At 33.7% G+C, this 18,374-nt stretch overlaps 1 protein-coding gene across 1 annotated transcript in view; it reads left to right on the top strand.

Moving 5' to 3' along the window:
* The first annotated feature begins 4,038 nt into the window (after positions 1–4,038).
* Positions 4,039–18,374, top strand: part of ZC3H12C (zinc finger CCCH-type containing 12C) — a 30,765-nt gene continuing 16,429 nt past the window's right edge. The window contains exons 1-2 of the mRNA XM_069468965.1: positions 4,039–4,062; positions 9,366–10,117. Coding sequence (XP_069325066.1) covers positions 4,039–4,062; positions 9,366–10,117 — 776 coding nt within the window. The remainder of the gene's footprint in view (positions 4,063–9,365; positions 10,118–18,374) is intronic.

Raw genomic sequence — 18,374 nt, 5'->3', positions numbered from 1 at the left:
GCACGTTCCAATAGTGTCACTTTCATTGATTTTTTTGTTGTCTTCCTTATTATGAATTATTAGCATATTTTTTTCTACCTAATATTAATACTTCAGTTTATAAGCTTTATTTTATATAAAATCATATTTGGTGATTTATTTTAAATATATGATCCTAATTATGGTTGAGATTTCTTTTACGGTTAATGTTAAATGTAAAGTTATGTTTTTCTAGAATGTACTTTGGGTGGATTATATTCAGTACTGGTTCCAAATATGAGCTAATGTTGGGACTTTCAGGGTCTACCTCTTCCCTGAAAAATGGCATGGTTTTCATTGGCAGAGAGGAATTAGAAGAATGTCTAACTCTTTCTACAGGACATTCTGGAATTTGGCATGTTAGAGATGATGTTTATCAGGTTTTTGATGCCTTACGACTTCCTTTTAACTGGTACTGTGGAGATCTACAGCAATTTATTTGTCTTTAATTCACAGAGGCAATATTCGTAGCATTGTTTTGTGGTTTAAAGTTAGTCTTTGACACTTTTTAAATAACACTAAGAAGAGTAATTTTATATATGAAAGGTCTTATGGCTTCCTAACCATAATAACTCTCAGATATCATAAAGCAGATATTAGAGCTAATGCCTGATTGCTTTTGCTCCATTCTTTCATACTGTGTGTATGAATTAGCTTTTTTTGTTGGATGGTTCTTTTTTTTTTTTTTTTAACTCTCAAAAATAATACCAGCCTTTGGTTAAAATTTTAACCTTTCAACATTTTGGGGACAATTGGGAAAATCTGATAATAGTCTTACTTCCATCTTGTTATTGTTAGGGATCAGAAGAGATTATATATTAAAGGGGAGCAAGTCCATAGTAAAGGAAAGGTATCAGGAAGTGGGCTTAGATCACCACTGGCAAAGGGAAATCGATTCTAAACTCCCCAACATCAAAGCCCACTTTTTTCACATTCATGTCTTACAAAAGGTACAAGTCTCTTTCAAATGGTTGAAGTTCCAAATGTTAGACCCACCCTTGGCATTGACAGATTTTAGTATAGTACTTCTAAAACTACACTGTCTTTTCTGTCTGTCTTAAGTGTGCACTATGCTTAGTCATTTATTGCAGTGACCTGCACTGAGCCCAGTACAGCTGTTTGTATTTGCCCTGCAGTGGGGAGTGGACTGGGGCCATGTGACTAAGAAAGCCAGACGGGGGCATCTTTTAACTTACAGATGTTTTAATGTGCTTAACATTATCCAATACTAGCAACCGAGGTACTCTAAATACCACAGCAGGATTTGATTAGCTTTTTCAGATCACTGCCTTTGTTTGCTATTTGCAAAAAAGCTTAATCCAGTGCTAGAGATCAGGCTTCCTGCTGAGCTCTTGGGTAGTTTTCTCTCATTCTTTGTGTTCATAGTGGCAGGCATTAGTGAGAAGATTCCTCCTCCTCCTGAATTAAAGCTATAAAGTAGTAACTATAGTAGCAAAGGATAAAGAGAAGGAAGAAAACCCAAGGGAAAAGGGAAGACTGTTTACTCATACTAAGTAGTTTCCTTTTTCTATAAAAAAGAAAAATATTTTAATATGAATTCATAAATACTGACCTCACTGTCTCTTCAATCAGTGCACAGCTAGTAAGTTTATTAGGTTTTAGGTGTAACTACTTTGCGTGGATGTATGTTATGTTTTTCATTTTTATCACATTTAATCAAACTCAGTTTTACTAGAATTACATTTACTAGCCATAGCAGTGGCCTTGATTTATTTCTTATTCTTTTTAGGATTGATATCTTTTTTACTTACGAGATTTCAAAAAGAACTACCACTACCACCACCAGAAATAAAAAAAATAAAAAAAAAGATAAATTCTATCTTTCTTCATTTCTGCGACATCCATTTGCTCACCCAAGATGAGAAATTTGAATTCTATGTCATTCACATTGTGATTTACGATAAACTATAATGGTAGAGATGCTTTTTCTTGATTTTTAATGGGTTTATGAAATTAGAGCGTAGCCTTAACTATTTCAGTAACATTACTGTAACCCTTGGCAGAAAAAGAACAGTTACTTTAGAAATTAGTTTGACATTCAGAACCTAGTAATTATATTTAGCTCAAAAACATTTTCACAGATTTTTAAGTTTTATAACATTTTTGGAATAGCATACTTCAATAAAATATTAAGCTCTTTTGAGGGAAAACGTCTATAAACAAATGGTGATCTATAATGTCATACTTTATATTTTAGTTTTCTTTCTGGAAACAATTTTTAGGTGTTTAATAGGCATAAGGAATGTTTTTAGTGCAATAACTAAAAAAATCTTAACTATATAGAATGGATCTTTCCCTTATTTTGTAAATAGAGGAGAACTCATTTGCATTTGAGTGGGCACAATGAGGACAGGGCCAGGAGTCCCAAACCAGTGTTACTTTTTTCTAAGTATTCACAAATGATCCTAATTGTGTGTAGCCTCTGTATTTGTGTATGAAAAAGAGATAGATTTAGATTGTGTGGGGTGCTTTAAGTTTTATAAATTTAGAGTTCACGATCATGTAACAAAAAAGTCTAGGCTCTGCATAAATCAGCCTATATCAGAAAATTGTATGTTAAGAGCAGCTCTTTGCCTTCCCTTTTTTAATTTGCACTGGAATGAAAAGGGAATGTGTGTGGGTGTGTGTATGTGTGTGTTCTACATCACATAAGTAAATAGGACAGCTATAGATTTCCTTTTTCTTTAGTATGGAAATATTCTTACAATACTGTATGGTGTTTACATTTTGATTGCATTGTTATCATAATCAGAGGCCACTCAAGGCATAACTTAGCTCACAAAAGCAAGTAGTCCATAGTATTATATTATAAATCATGTAATCTGAAACTCTGAAATAAATCAAGGTTAACAGGCTTCCTCTCCAAGGGCGCTTTTTTTGTGTACTTTATATTCTTCAAAAATATCACAGTATTTCCTTATAATGTTAACTTGTTCCTGAACTGAAATTTGTATTACATCATGTAAATTTCATGAAGTACAAACACTTTTAACAGGTATAATATGTTATATGTTAAAACATAATAAAGGACTTTGCTTCTGTTTAGTTACATGGTTAAGTAGTATCTCATACTAAAAGAATTTTACACTGCTATTTGACGTATGTAAAATAGGCTATTCTGATGATTTTAGGTTGAAGTTAAATTGTGTTGTCTAATTGTACAGTTTAGATGACTCATTTGGCATAAAGTTGGACCAAACTTTTACTAAATTTCACTTTTAGTTAACTTTTTAAAATCAATTCTGTTTATAAGCCCTTAAGCCTTTTTCTTTTGCAATCTTATTTTCATCATCTCTTTTTTTTAGTTTAATATCTTGCAACAAATTAACACTTAAAAATACAGATTTTCCACTATTTCGGGGGGGAAATAGTTTTACTATAACCTTGTGTCTCATTTCACCAGTAACTCATTTATTAAAGAAAGGAATTGCTGCAATAGTTAATTGCTACTTTGACACACCCCATTTTCTTTATTTAATAGAAACAAAAAGCTAATAGATTAGAATATAGCCTCAACTTTTTGGAAACATGCAACTTCTACTGCTTTAAAATATAATTGGTTTCTTTGTTTCATGCATTAAAAACAAGGAGGAAAAGCTGAAGTCTGCCCAAGCCAGGTGTTTCTTGTTGGCAGCCTGCTCCCTAATGACTCTGCTCTCATGGAGCAGCTGCCTACTAGTCAGCTTTGTATGGCCTATTGTTGCTGCACACCCCTCGTTAATACACATGCTGCCCGGGGCAGACCCAGAGAATGACATCAACTTGCTTATCTTAGAAACCTACGAACCTGACGCAGGGTGCTGAGGTTGTCTTGCATCTGCCTGGCCAACTAATTGTGAGCTTTCTGGCCTATGATTGGCTGTTACTCCACTCGGTAATAGGTTAAGCAAAGACATTGCTATTCCATCTGTTCAACCATTCATTGTTCTTCTTGCCTGCCTGGAAGTCTGCAGCTAAAATTGTGTTAAGGAGTTTACTGTGAAGCTGCTACAGAAACCAATGTCTTTGTATTTTCCTGCTAACGTGAGTATCTGTGCTACTTAATGCCTTGGAAGTTAAACTTTGATAAATATTCAGAGTATGAATTTGAACTCTATAAAAGATAGAAAGCACCTCAAATGAAAGCCTACAAATTATTACATAGTGCCAACCTACCAGAAAATTCAATTCTTTCTGTAAAATATTTCTGTGAAGCAGATTTTTACATTTTTGTATTCTGGAGTTATATAAATAATTACTTATAGCTTCAAGAACATTTGTAAGGCATTAAGCATGGCATGTAATCATTTGGAGCTTAAGGACAAGTTATAAAAAATTTCTGATATTTTAATAAACAGTGATTTAGATTTTATCTTCTTGTCAAATTCTCAGGTTTCTTAAGATGTCACTGTCATATCTAGGTGCTGTTAAAATGATGGTAAAATTTAATATAGGTTTTTCCATTGTCTTAATAGTCTAGCTAGAGGAGATGGATTGATATAGGTAGATGTTTCAGCTAAAGGTAGATGGTGATTAAGCATTCACTTGCTTTGTCAGCAATTTGAATATTCATGTACAGTTTCTAATTTCTTTTCTCCTTCCTGTTTTTTCCTTTGCATTAGTTTCAGTTATTAGACTAAAGATGTCATTGCAAGAACTATTGCTTTCAAGAGTTCTGTAATGGGGAAGGGAAGAGACAAAGACTTACATCTATCAGTTGGGAGGGAAAGAAAGAGCATAAAGGGTTAAAAAGAGGTTTTCATTTCTACCACATGCCCTATTGTGTGAACATATGCATAAGTCTATTGAAAGTTTTCAGAAGATGGGCAGGCCACCAGTTGCTGGTCTCCTGCAGTTCCAGTAGACATCTGTTGCCCCAGAGCATTAACCAATCTGTTCAAAGGGACATCCTTCCTTTGTTAGCTAGAGGGATGCAGACAACAGCACTCACTCAAATACAATGGTAATTAAATACACAGAGACTACAGCAGTAGGTATTTATTACATATTCATTATTTTATTTTCATTGTTCTCATAGTATTACCATTTGGATAACAACCAGAACCCACTTTTATGGCATTGTAACTTTACATTACAAACAAATAAATAGTTTTAACAAGTTTATGGTCTAATATTCCTGATTAATAGGAGGCTCTCTAGAATATAAAAAAAAATTTTTACATCATTTGATATGAAGAATTATCCAAGTTATCTAATGAGAACTTTCAAAAATCTCTTCACTAAATGGAAGAATTTTAGCGTATGTGATAAATTTCTAGTGAATAGCTATTACATCATAAACCTGCACTCAGCTAATAGAAAGTTTCTTTTGGCAATTAAAAGAATTAGTTACACTTCATCATCATCTACAAAATTAACATGAAGATTTAGTTCTTTTTTCAACAAATAATACTAATTTTTTAGCTTGCTCTTAGCAAGAAAAATTGACTGCAGTATAGTATCTGGAGGGAATCTATAGATCAGTAACTGTAGAAAGCTGTTTTTAGATCATTATATTTTTGCCCAATACCTTTTGTGTTCAAGAGTATGGTATGTAAAGGCCACTTACAATGGATCCCTGATATGAAGTTTAAAAGTTAAGCTGTATTTCTTGGAATTTTTTGATAACTATGGGAATATAAACTGACCTACTTTGTGAAACTTTGACTATGCTGCTGCTTTGTAAAATGAGGAAAATTACCCTTGTTTAATATTTAGTTGATTTAAATTTAAGATTGTTGATTTAAATTTAATTTGAGTAAATGCAAAACTTAAAAGCCTAATAAATGGTTTAAAAATGAGGAGAAAAGTATTTTCTACCTTACATGTAACAGTACATTTTGTCATGTGATTGGTGTTGTTTCTGTCTTCTTGAAAATTATGTTGATCGTTTTGAAGGTGCTGAACAAAAATAAAGATCATATACCATTCTTTTTCTGAAGTTTCTCATAATAATTTGTTTCTCATAATTCCTTGTGAGTTTTACGTATTTTATTACATGAACTAATACTGCAGTCTATGAAAATATTTTATGTTTTTAAATCTTTAGCATTTAACTTTTTATTGATGATTTCAAGATTTTTGCCAAATTCTGGGTTGTTTTTAAGTGCTATATAAAGTCAGGGCAATCTTTTACTAATTACAAGTGGGTAAGGAAGCATTCTAGAAATTAAAGTTTTAAAAACTGAATCTTTATGATTTACATCAGTACAAATCAGTTTATTTCAAATTTGTATTATGTGATAGAGAATATATATGTGGCTTATAGACCTAGAAATTGAACTCACTTGTCCTTATTTGTACTGTTTCTTATTTAATCTCTTGATTTACAGGAACTAAAAATCATTTAACTGCTTGGTTAGTACAAGATGACATTGGATAACTTTCTCTGCACTAACCAATGAAATCTAGGAGATGAAGAGATGCCTGTCAGTATGCAAAAGTTCAACCAGAATACTTTAAAACAAAAATTATTTTGCCTAACAAGACTGAATGTTAATTTTTTAAAAGTAGGTCAAGCTTACATTTCCCCTTAGCATTAAAAATCAACCTAATTATTGTAAACTTTTTATTTAAATATTATGTACAAATTACATAAATTATCACAAGTTAAAGGTGTGTGGCATTCACTAAATACATTGGTATATAAATGAGTTTTGTGTAGTTTAATATAAAAAACAAACAACTGATAATCCCAGTTTTTTCTCCCTCTTATCATTATAGCCATATCAAATTATATAGTAGAACAGACCTAGGTAGTATCATCAACACTTTTTTAAAATGTTAGATTGAAGATATAGAAATATTTAAATGGTTTTTTGGCGTGATTAATTTTCAGTTTAAAAACTTTACAGTGTCTGGTTTTATTTCTTTGAAAAATGTAAAAATTAAGAATAATTTCACTTATCCTTTAAGCAAAACAATTTCATTCTAATGTTCCCCTCTGTATTTTTCAAAGTATTCATCCTGATATAGTTAAAAAGAAAAGAAAAAAAAAAAACCCACTACTGCTCAATATTAAAATAATATTTCCTAGTTCAGTTCAGAGATTTGGTCAGCAAGTCATTATCTTGAAGAATTATCTCACAACAGCACTTATGCAAAACCCAAACTTTTCAGGGGAGATCAAAAATGTTGCCCATTAAACGTACTTCCTGCAGTCAGAGCAGATTGTGGGGTTTACAGAACAATGATGTCGGAGCTTCCAGATTGGTTTGGCAGCTGCATTGTTCTCGGAGGGTAAACCAGACGCACTTAAGTCCCAGTCTCTTTTATAGGCTTTTGTTCATACCAAATTATTCTTTCACTGTGCTAGCATTCATGATGGCATGTTAAAGGAGTGCAGCTTAGCAACCAGCTTCTGGTTGCCAGGCAGCCCAGCTTCCAATAGGTTTTCCTTGTTTAAGATACTTTTGGTGGGAGCTCTACGAAGGCCACAGTGTGGATTTTTCTTTTAACTGTATCCCTTTATTAGGATGCTGTTGTGATTTGTTGCTTGCATTATGGTGTTAGTATATTACAGTAGTTAATAAATCACAGGGTGTACAGATTCACTTTCAAAATCCCTTCCTTCAGTTCTAAGTAATTGGTCTCATGCATATCATGTTAATAGGTAAAAAACTGAAATGTATACAGCTTCATAATGAAGCAGATGAGCATAGACTCTCCTAAGGGATATTTCTTTTTTATCAATTGTACAATCAGGAGCTAGGAGAGTTTGATGTTTCTTTAAAACTAATGAATGCTGTATTATTAATAGAACAATGATATTAAAGTTGTCTGTGTTCTCAGGGAATAACCTCTTGAAGAAACTCCTATAGAAGTGTGTAGGAGTTCTACACAGAAGGAATTTTAAGTGTATTATCAAGCTAGAGATTTCATGTTCTCTTCTCTAGTATTTACCATAGTTAAAAAAATTTATTTCATTATGTTGAAATACTTGACTCTAGTAAGTTTACCAGGTATGCTTTCAAATTTATGACTTCTCAGAAAATCACTTAGCATTTTCTTTTAACATTTGTATAATGGCTCTTTTCTAGTGTAAATATGATGTTGAAGAGCTTTAGAATAAAATGTTTTCCCACTTTTTTTCCTAAGGCTATTTAAATAAGTGTTTTATGACAGTCTCAAATTCAGCTACCACTGGCTTGCTAATGTTATACCTCGGTAGAACACTGGATTTGCCTTAATAAGTAAACCACTGATGTAGATATAGTCCTTACAATGAAGCACAAGAGAAAATATCCTTATTTTTCTATCCTATCCCTAGTAGAGAAATAACAATTATTTCCAATAGACTTTAAGGAAGAATAGTAAAACAGTAAAAGCATTTTAAAGCAGTAGAAGTATTCCTATGGAAGAAAATAGGAGAAAAGATGATTTGCATTTTTAACCAAATGCAAATTAATGGCTAATTAATCTTATGTAAGACAGAAATATTTTCTGACATAAAATTCAGGAAACTGAGATAACATTATTTATTTAATGTACTTAATTATTTGCTCCTAATTTTATGTATTTAATTTCTCTGCTTTCCATAAATGCACATACAATAAAACAACTTTTATATTTTTCCTTGATTGAAATAGACTACAGCGTCCCTGGTGCTTAATAAGGGTAGCATAATGTTAAAAATTATATCGTGTTACTGTGTTTCATAGTCATGAAATCATGATTATTATGGCAAAACTTTATTGATCTCTAAGTGGAATTTAATTCACTTTGTAATTATTTAATCCCTTGCTAGCCATTTTAGAATATGTGTTCTTTCTTTGCAGTACCCACATTCTTTTTGAAACCTCTTTAGATTGTTGTTAAACATCCAAATTAATGACAGTTTTTCAAGTATGATAATGTTTTCCTTTTCTTTCTACGTGGCTTTCTCTTTAAAATAATTTTTACAGATTTTTATGAATTCTGTTATAGAAAATATAAATAACCTGTCGTGGAATATCTAAAACATGCTGTTTGATAATATTGTGTGTCACTCTAGAATTATAAATCTTTCTAAAAGTAGAGAAATCTCTTCCATCAAGGTTGAGAAGAAGCATGATTTAGTGGGGAAAGCATGGGTTTTGGAGTTAGAGGAAACTAGGTTAAAAAATCCAGTTTTGCTACTTATTTACTTTGTTGCCTTGGAGCACTAATATGAGCTTTCTAATTCATAACTTCTTCATCTGCAATATGGGGGCATGATACTATCTTGGCAAGGGCATTGTGAGGGAGGAGAAGATGTAGATAAAATACAAAGTAGGTATTCAATAGTTTAGTAATCCTTTTTTGACTTCTCTATTGAGACATATCAAACCATAAATATGAAATTGTAAATATTTTACATTCTTCTCTAGGAATACGGGGTACTTTGCATTCAGGAATACAGAAAAAACAGCAAAGTGGAGTCAAGTACACTTAACAGCTTCATGGGCTTGAAGGATCACCTGGGGCACGATCTCGGCCACCTGTATGTGGAGAACGCTGACCCACAGTTAAGTGCAGCTGTACCTTGGTCGACAGTAGATAAACCAACAATGGATACAGTTAATGCTGGGAAGGATGAAAAGGAGGTGTCTGAAGAGAATGCAAGCTCTGGTGACTCTGAAGAAAGCACAAATTCTGATCATGAGTCAGAACAATTGAGTAGCATTTCAGTAGAGCCATGCTTATTAACCAAGACTCACAGACAACTATGTAGGTCTCCCTGTTTAGAGCCTCACATACTGAAGCGCAATGAAATTTTGCAAGACTTTAAACCCGAGGAGTCCCAGACTACATCCAAGGAAGGGAAGAAACCCCCTGATGTGGTACGAGAATACCAAACAAAACTGGAGTTTGCACTTAAGTTAGGTTATTCTGAAGAACAGGTTCAGCTTGTGCTAAACAAACTTGGTACAGATGCTTTAATCAATGATATTTTGGGAGAACTTGTCAAACTTGGAAATAAAAGTGAGGCTGATCAAACAGTTAGTACCATTAACAGTATAATGCGGGAAACATCTTCCCTGGAATCTCAGCGGTCTGAATCTCCAATGCAAGAGATTGTAACAGATGATGGTGAAAATCTGAGACCAATAGTTATTGATGGCAGCAATGTGGCAATGAGGTAAGTGGAAAAATCTTTGCTGAAAATTATTACCAACTGATCTTTAAAAGTTATTTCTAATGCTGTGGCTGTTTTCCTTTCACAGTCATTCATGTCAACATTATTGTGTATCCCAGTATTAGCTTTAGAAAGCGTCAGTTTTCTCTTTCTCTCCTTTCAGGGCACACAGCCATCTTCACCTCATTTGTACCTGTGTAGAGACCCCTGTTTCTCAGATACGTCTCTTTTTTTCTGATCTGGCTAAATTACTGTGGTTGTAAAAATCAGCGTATGTTCCAGGTTTAGTGTTAATCACTAGTTTGAAATGAAGAACTTGAGTATGATAATATTCAACAATTTTGGAATCTAGTCAAATAGTCCATTTCTATATGGAGTTGAAATAACCATAGATAGGAAAAAATTCTAATTCTTCTAGACATAAACTATTTGTTTTATTAATCTGAGAACAAATCAGAGCTATCATTTGAAGTGTTTTGCTCCATTCAAATGCAATTCAAAAATAATTCTTTAGGGGATAGGGGAAAAAAGAAACAAAAGCCAAACCTCTAATAAAATTTTGTTGTTTGATGAAAATTTTGGTGGCTCAAAATTTAAAGTACACCCAAATTCAATCAGTATATAATTAACTTCCCACAATGTTCAGAGCAGTGTGAGGATTAAAAGGTATATGTGTAAAGATATCAGTTCTTTTTCTGGAGAGCTTAGATTTTCATATACTGTTTCTCAGAAAGTAATCTGAAGATGCCTAGCACAGAATCATCTGGGGACCTTGTTAAAAGTGCAGAGTCTGTAGCAGTACTGTTCAGTGGAAATACAATGCAAACCATGTACGTCATATGAAATTTTCTAGTACCTACATTAAAAAGTAAAAAGGAACAGGTAAAATTAATGTGAATAATGTATTTTATTTAAGCTAATATATCCAAAATGTCATTCTAACATGTAATAAAAAAAATAGCTATTAAGGAGATTTTGCTTTATTCTTTTGATAATTAAGTCTTTGAAATCTGTTGTGCATTTTACCTTTAAAGTACATCTCAAGTCAGAATGGCTGTATTTCAAGTGCTAAGCAGCCATGTGTGGCTATTGGCTACCATTTTGGACAATGTAGTTCTAGAGCTCCACACAGACCTACCAAGTCAAGTTCAAAGTGTAGCCCAGGCATCCTTTTGTAAGAAGTATTCGTTTTAATACTGATGTGAACTGAAATTTGAGAACTATTGTTTTTAGTAGGTGATAGCAAGTTCTACCACATACAAGTATGGGGACCAACATGTAATCATCCAAATAGCCTTTTCAGGTGGAGGTGGTATTATCTTTCATTTATAACCAAATGACACATTATTTAAATTACTTCCAAGGCAAAACATAATTTTAGCCCAAATATGGCTGACTTCAAAATCTATACTCTTCATCATATAATAAAAGGGGAAAAATTAACTTGAAAAGATTCAAGCCGGATTTTACAAGGCCTTGAATGCTAAGCTAGTGAATTTTAGTGTGGCTCTGTAATACAAGGGTAATTGAGGGGGTTTAAATAGAGAAGTGTCAAGAGTAAAGTTGTGCCTTATGCTGATAATTTTGCAATGAGGTAGAGATCAATTTGGAGCAAGCAACTGTATCATAGATGTATGCCTATGGGTTTGAGAAGACCTATAAAAAGATTATCTATCTATTGTTTGATTTTTCCCAAAATTATTTTTTTCTTGTAATAATCCATAACTACTTTATGATTGCCTAGTGATAATATGTAAGGCCAAAAGCCATGAAATGGCCAAAGGAGAGAGTAGTGAGGGAAAGTCATAGGTCCTTGAGGAATACCTACAATCAAGGCTATATGTCAGAATTACCAGAGGAGTTCTTAAAAAATATATCTTCCAGCATTCTACTCTTGTGGAGTATAGAATTAGTCTCTATCCACATGTACCCATTAGTTTAAATTCACTTACTTACTTAAATGAATCCAGTGCTTTTTAAATTTCCGTGTGGTTTTAGGTTCAGATGACTTGTCATGTCGTTAAGAAAGTACAGTCTTGTGAACCACTGGAAGTGGGAGTATGACAAGTTGGTGTCAGAGCCCTTTGGTTCCTAAAAGTGTTTGATTTCTTCATTATGCTTCTGTGACTTAGTCAGCTGACTTCATTACAATTAACTAAATCTCTATATCCTATTTTAGCTTCTGCCAAAATTTATAAAAAATGAGAATGGTGAAAGAAAAACCCAGAACCTCATCATTACCTCTATATCATGCTGTAGCACAGGTTCTGCTGCTTAGTGTTGGAATGGAAGCTGGCACTCCAGACTTCTGTTTTTCATACGAACAGACTATTAAAACTTCCTCCCCCCAACCCCCATCATTGCACTTCTTCCCTCTTGGTCAGAAAATGCAGGTTTCTGGAGTTAGATTAAATCTCCTGACTGGTGGGTAGGCTTTATTGGTGCATATTTGTGCAAAGCACTAGGATAAATATTTTGTTCACTAATAATCTCAGGTGAACCACTTTTGGCCAGAGGGATTCTTCTGGTGTTTAGCTATCTCCAACATAGTGGCAATGCAAGCATGGATCCCACTAGCCAAAGTGGTTCACCTGAGATTATTAGCAAACAAAACATTTATCCTAATGCTCTGCACAAACATGCACCAATAAGGCCTACTCATCAGTCAGGAGATTTAATTAAACATTCAAATTATGTACAGTAGACCTGTGTGATCCAATATGGTAACCACTAGCCATGTGGGGCTATTGAACTCTTGGAATATGTCTAGTCCAAATCGAGATATGGTATAAATGTAAAAAAATACTAGATTTCCAAGACTTAGTACAAAAATATGTTAACTATTTCAATAACTTTTTGTGTTGATTACATGTTAAAATAATTTGGTATATTGAGTTAAATGAAATACATACAAAAATTAATGTCAACTGCTTTTTAATTTTTTTAATGTGCTATGCTAGATAACTTAAAACTATATATGTGGTTCACATTATATTTCTATTAGCCTCTCAGTGGAATGTTTCATAAGCCTCAGTTTACTAGAAGCAATATTGATTAAAGGATAGCTTAAATTCCCTCTAGATGAGTGCTGCAGGTATTACTTACAGGTTAGTTGGCAGTTAGTGCCCCATTTCTCTTATTGTTTTTAAAGAAAATCCTTACAAGACCACGTGAAGAATCAAGGAATCAGAGTTTGTTGTTTAATTATATTAGTGTGGAGTCTGTCAAAGGCAAACAAACATTACTTATATTGTGTTACATCTCTTTATAACTCTGAGTACATAATTCCAATTGTCATCAATATTATATATTCTAATAGATCAGTGGGCAATAAACTTTCTTGTTATCTCAGGTGTGTTAACCTGAGAAACAACCTTAGTAATCCAGTTGCATATAAATAAAGTTAATCGCAGCTCTTTACCTAACTATTGTTACCATTTATAAGAAATGGGTAAAAAAGAAGAAAAGTAATTTGAGTCCATGTTTTCTGCTTCCATTAATAAGACATTTTTACATCTGCTAAATATATCTTCATCATCTTCAGACTAATGACCCACTTGGATCTAGATTATTTAGATGTGCTTGCTAGTATTAATTTCACCTCAATTTGTAAACCTTGTAAGGTAAAGGAAATCTTTCTCCTTTCCTTTTTCCTTATCCCTTTCCAGTTCTCAAAGCTACTCTCATGATTATACTGCTATTATGTTCATAACCAACTGGAGGGTAGTGATTATTTCATATTAGACTTCTATAGTAATTTTGGTGATGAATATTTTTGTTGTCCTAAATTGGTGCTTTTTCAGACTTTTATTTTCCTTTCAAGCAGTACAATCCTGCAAATCTTGCATGGAAGCCCAATATTTAAAACAAGCAAAAGCAGAGTTCTGTTTGAATTGGGGAGTATATGCACAGCTATTTCCCACTTAAAAATTCTCTTCCCTACTCCTCAGAATGTGCTCTGTGCCATGCCATGGAGTTTCTGTTTGGAATACAACTTGATAAATACTGATTTAATGATGTATAACAAGGGAGCATGAGTTTAGTTTTCTGTTGGTATGTTTAGTGTTTGTTTAGCATCCTAAAACTGAGGTTTAGCTTCAGAATGATTTTGGTGATACTGGAAAAGAGATCACAGACAATAAAGTTGAGTAGTTATAAGAATAACAAAATAGGCATGCATAAAAAAACAGTTATGAGCCTTCAATACAAAAGAAAAATCTCTATATGCCCATGATCAGCAACATGAAATTAATTATAGGTTCTCCAGTGCAATATGTAATTTAATTGGGCTAACCATGATAGAAAGTATAATGTCCTCTTATTTCCATATTTTCATATTGAAGATGATTACCAGCTACAGTTCTCCCTGACGAAGGAACATAGAATAGATATAAGAGAATTTCTTTTTGACAATCAATAAACATCAAAAATTGCATTAGTGAAGAAGGTCTTAAAGCCATTTTTTGAAAGAGTTCTTTAAAATTAAAATCTATTTTCATATGTCCAAGATGGTTTATGTTTAGTCAGGCCTAAAAATTGAGGAAAAATAAAATTTAGTCCATTAACTATTTCAAGAACACCTGGACTTTATAGCAATAATTTAGTATTCAATAAATATTTGTTAATATTATTATATTACTCTTCTGTGATTAACATCCAGTATATCCCAACTTTCTCTAATATAATTAAGCTAACTATTAGTATATCTAAACTTAAAGGACTTTTGTACTAAAGAGTCAAATATGGTTTTCTAGTTTAAAAAGATACTTTTGTATTTTTCATTCTAGGCACTTGACTGACATTCTTTTAACTTATGTCCTTATTGTGATAGGTGGCTTAGTGTAACGCCCCATTAAAGTCATAAAAGTCTTACCATCATATTTTAATCCTCCAGTGTAGGGTATCATATACAGGTACATCTTAGAATATAGCAAACTTACAGGTCAAGTTATTTATTTAAATACAAGATGATATATAGAGGATTATAAAAAGCAGTTGGTTGGCTTTTTGAGTCTCCTGATAACATTAATCTTCTTTCGGTTTCTTTTTAAAACTAAAACCTGTTAGTGATCTCTACATACCAAACATATTGCTCTAAAAGTCAGTTTACTGTTTATGATGAGACTAAAGCTATTAAATAAAGATTTACTTTACTGGTTCCATTTACATTCACAGGCAAGCTTTTTTTCTATTTCCTAAACATGAGAACTAAGGAGACATACAAAAGTAAAGGAACTAATATTTATTGAATCTTCTACATGTCAGGCGCTTTGCTAGGTTTTTTATATATATTACCTTGTTCAGTTCTCACAATCCTATAAGGTAGGTTTTCCCCATTTTAAATATGAGAAATTCAGGTTCACAATAAAAACTTGCCCAAGGTCATACAGAAAAGTGGCGAAGACTGAAACTCATGTCTAATTCCAGAGGCTGTGTTATTTTCACTATATCAGCCTACTCTTGAAAAGCCATCTCTATTTGGAGTTCTAAACTGTGCCATTCTAAGTACAATTTTTATAATTAGATTTTAATCCTTTTTGAAAGACTTTTTAAGGGTAGTTTTTCTTTGATCATATGAGCAATACACTTACTATACAAATTTTAGAAAATGAAGAAAAATCACCTCTAATTTCCAAGGTGCTTTATAAGCATTAATTATATAATATGCAAACTGTAGTAAAATCAAATTTTAGAAATAAAAAGATAGTTGAAAAGAGACACCTTTGGTTTTTTTCCTTCAATGCCATATATAGTATTAAAAAGAGGCAGTCTCCTTTAATAGATGCCTTCATTCCCTTTGTAGATTTCTCCATGTTTTTCAATTGCTCCTCATGTCTATCACTAGAAGATAACAGTTATATTTCTAAAATAGCCCTTCCTGTTCTGTTGTTAGCCTAGTTAATGGTATTGCTATATACACCTGAAGAAAATGTAATATGTGAAATTATGTTTTTTAGATATGGCAGATGGAGTGGTTGGCCCATCATCCCCTTCTTCTAGGTCCCCAATTAGGGCAAATCACATTAAAATATCTGGTCCTCTGACTTTTTCTCTGTGTTACAAAATATACCTTAATAGTCTATTTACCATCACAAATGGCTAGTTTAATGGCATTAATTAAGCAAGTATACTTTAATTCTCCAGTGGCAATTATATATGGTGTTATAGGATATAGTATGCATCACATTATTTTGACTTCTTATGGAAATGCCCTCCGTTGAGTACAGAAAAGTAGAACTTATGTGCTTTTCAGATATATTGCTATAATAAATATGAGTAAATTAAAGATACTCTTGATAGACCTGTGTGACAGAGTGAACTTACAGAATAATGAAAAGTTATGGTAGTGAAAGTCTTATGAAGAATATGTTTGTGTATCAAGATAATTTGTGTTCCTTTTAGCTCTCCTGGGTTTCCAATTTTCTAGTTCATAGGGAGTTGCATTTGTGTGAAACTGTGAGTAGGCATCCCTGGATGGAAATAATGGGACTTCAGTTAACCCAGTCCAAACCTTAGTAGTCCTTTTCACAGCTTGGTCTGCAAATTAATTTCATCTTATTGTCTGCTATAAGCTCTGAAAAAATTATAGAAATTTGTTGGGGAAATTTCAATGACTTTAATAAATCAGCAGTTCGTTTGCCATGTGATATTTTATTTGCCATTGATTAGAAAGCCTCTATTCTTCGAAAGTTGGCCCATAGCATGGAAGACCCCCCAATATATACTTACTATCGGTATAAATGAGCACGTATTTACCACGTCGGGTGATTTGTCCCCCAGAAGCTTCAAAAATACTCTACTTAGAGTACAGAATATGGTAACCCTTAGTTTACACAGCAGGTACCTTCCCAACAAATTGACAGCATTAAGAAACAAGAGAGGTGTGTTCCTCTGACAGAGGAATCTATTTGCTCAGGACTCTCAGAGGAGAAAGAAAAAGTAGAAGATTGTCAAGAGAAACCCACAATTTATTTTTCTAGGTCAGAATAAAACAAGAAAGAAATTGCAGAATTCCTAGCTTTAATCTCTACATAACAGGACTGGAAAAGATTAAAGCAAGAAGCCCTGCAAACATATGAGGTTCTCCCATTCCCAGTACTGAGGCTTTTCCATTATGACAATTTTGCTCATTAGTTTGCACCATTTGCCAGTTATTTCCTCTCTGATTTCCTGAGGGGAAGAATGTCTGGAGCTGCCAGTCAAGCTTTATAGGTGGGTTGGTTGCATCCCTTGCATCTTCCTCAGTCTCTCCTGCATCCCCTTTTCAATGTCCTGACTTCTTGCAGTAGTGGCCCATTGGCTTTTCTCTAGGGGTCTTCTCTTATCTGCTGGTTGTCCCAGGAAGGGATTTGCTCCCTTTGTAAATAATTCTAACTGGGCAGATAATAAGTTTCTTTGTCTTCTGTATCTTTCTCCATTTTTTTTTTTTTTTTCCAAACCTGGGTTGCTGTTGCCAATACCTGAGAAACCTGTCTGTCCTTACCATGCAAATACATTTTCTCTAACTCATGCTTGAATTCCCAATAATAAGGCTGCCATAAAAGTGAAAAGGACTAAGGGTCTATTCTGATCTGCCCCTAAATCTGTCCTGGTTAATTTAGAAAACGCCTCAGTGAACCACTGGTAAAAATCAACAGGGCACGCATCCAGCAGCAGCATTGCAGCTTCCCCCAGGTTACCCGCTGTGGAAAGGTTGCCCCTGCCATCAGCAGTGCACACAATGGGTGCCCAAGGCTCCAGGAGAAGCCTGAGTTGTGTGAGGAGGTGGTCAGCTTCCTGGCATTCCCTTATGAGGGGGGCTACTTGTAATTTGCCCCTGTCATACCTGTTCTAGTCAAGCAGAATCAGCCAGAGGCAGCATTTCATGCAGAAGCCTGCATATGTCCTCGCACACAGGACGGTAGACTGAAAACTTGCTGCAGAGCACCTTGGCAAATTTTTCCAGATCTTTTCAGAGCACTGGAAAATAACTCTTAAGGTGAGTAAAATCAGCTGGGGAAAAAGGGAATATGCACTTTCAGCATCTCGGATGTGCCCGGCAGTTCTGGATCACTTATTATAAAAGGCATTTGAGTCACTGGAGCACCAAAGGGGTAGAGCTGATTTTCTTTACACTGAAACGAAAAATAAGTTGGTTAGTGTGGCACTGTAGTTTTAGTCTCATTTTGCTGTTTATTATCCTGACTCCTTTTGTTTCCCCTCTCATCCAAGTTACCAGGGCAGCCACTTGCCAACCTACTGCCTTAATTCTAGGACAGTC

Source organism: Eulemur rufifrons, chromosome 6, assembly GCF_041146395.1.
Source record: "Eulemur rufifrons isolate Redbay chromosome 6, OSU_ERuf_1, whole genome shotgun sequence".
In the NCBI taxonomy this organism is placed as follows: Eukaryota; Metazoa; Chordata; class Mammalia; order Primates; family Lemuridae; genus Eulemur; species Eulemur rufifrons.
This window is presented reverse-complemented; position numbering and strand designations above follow the sequence as displayed.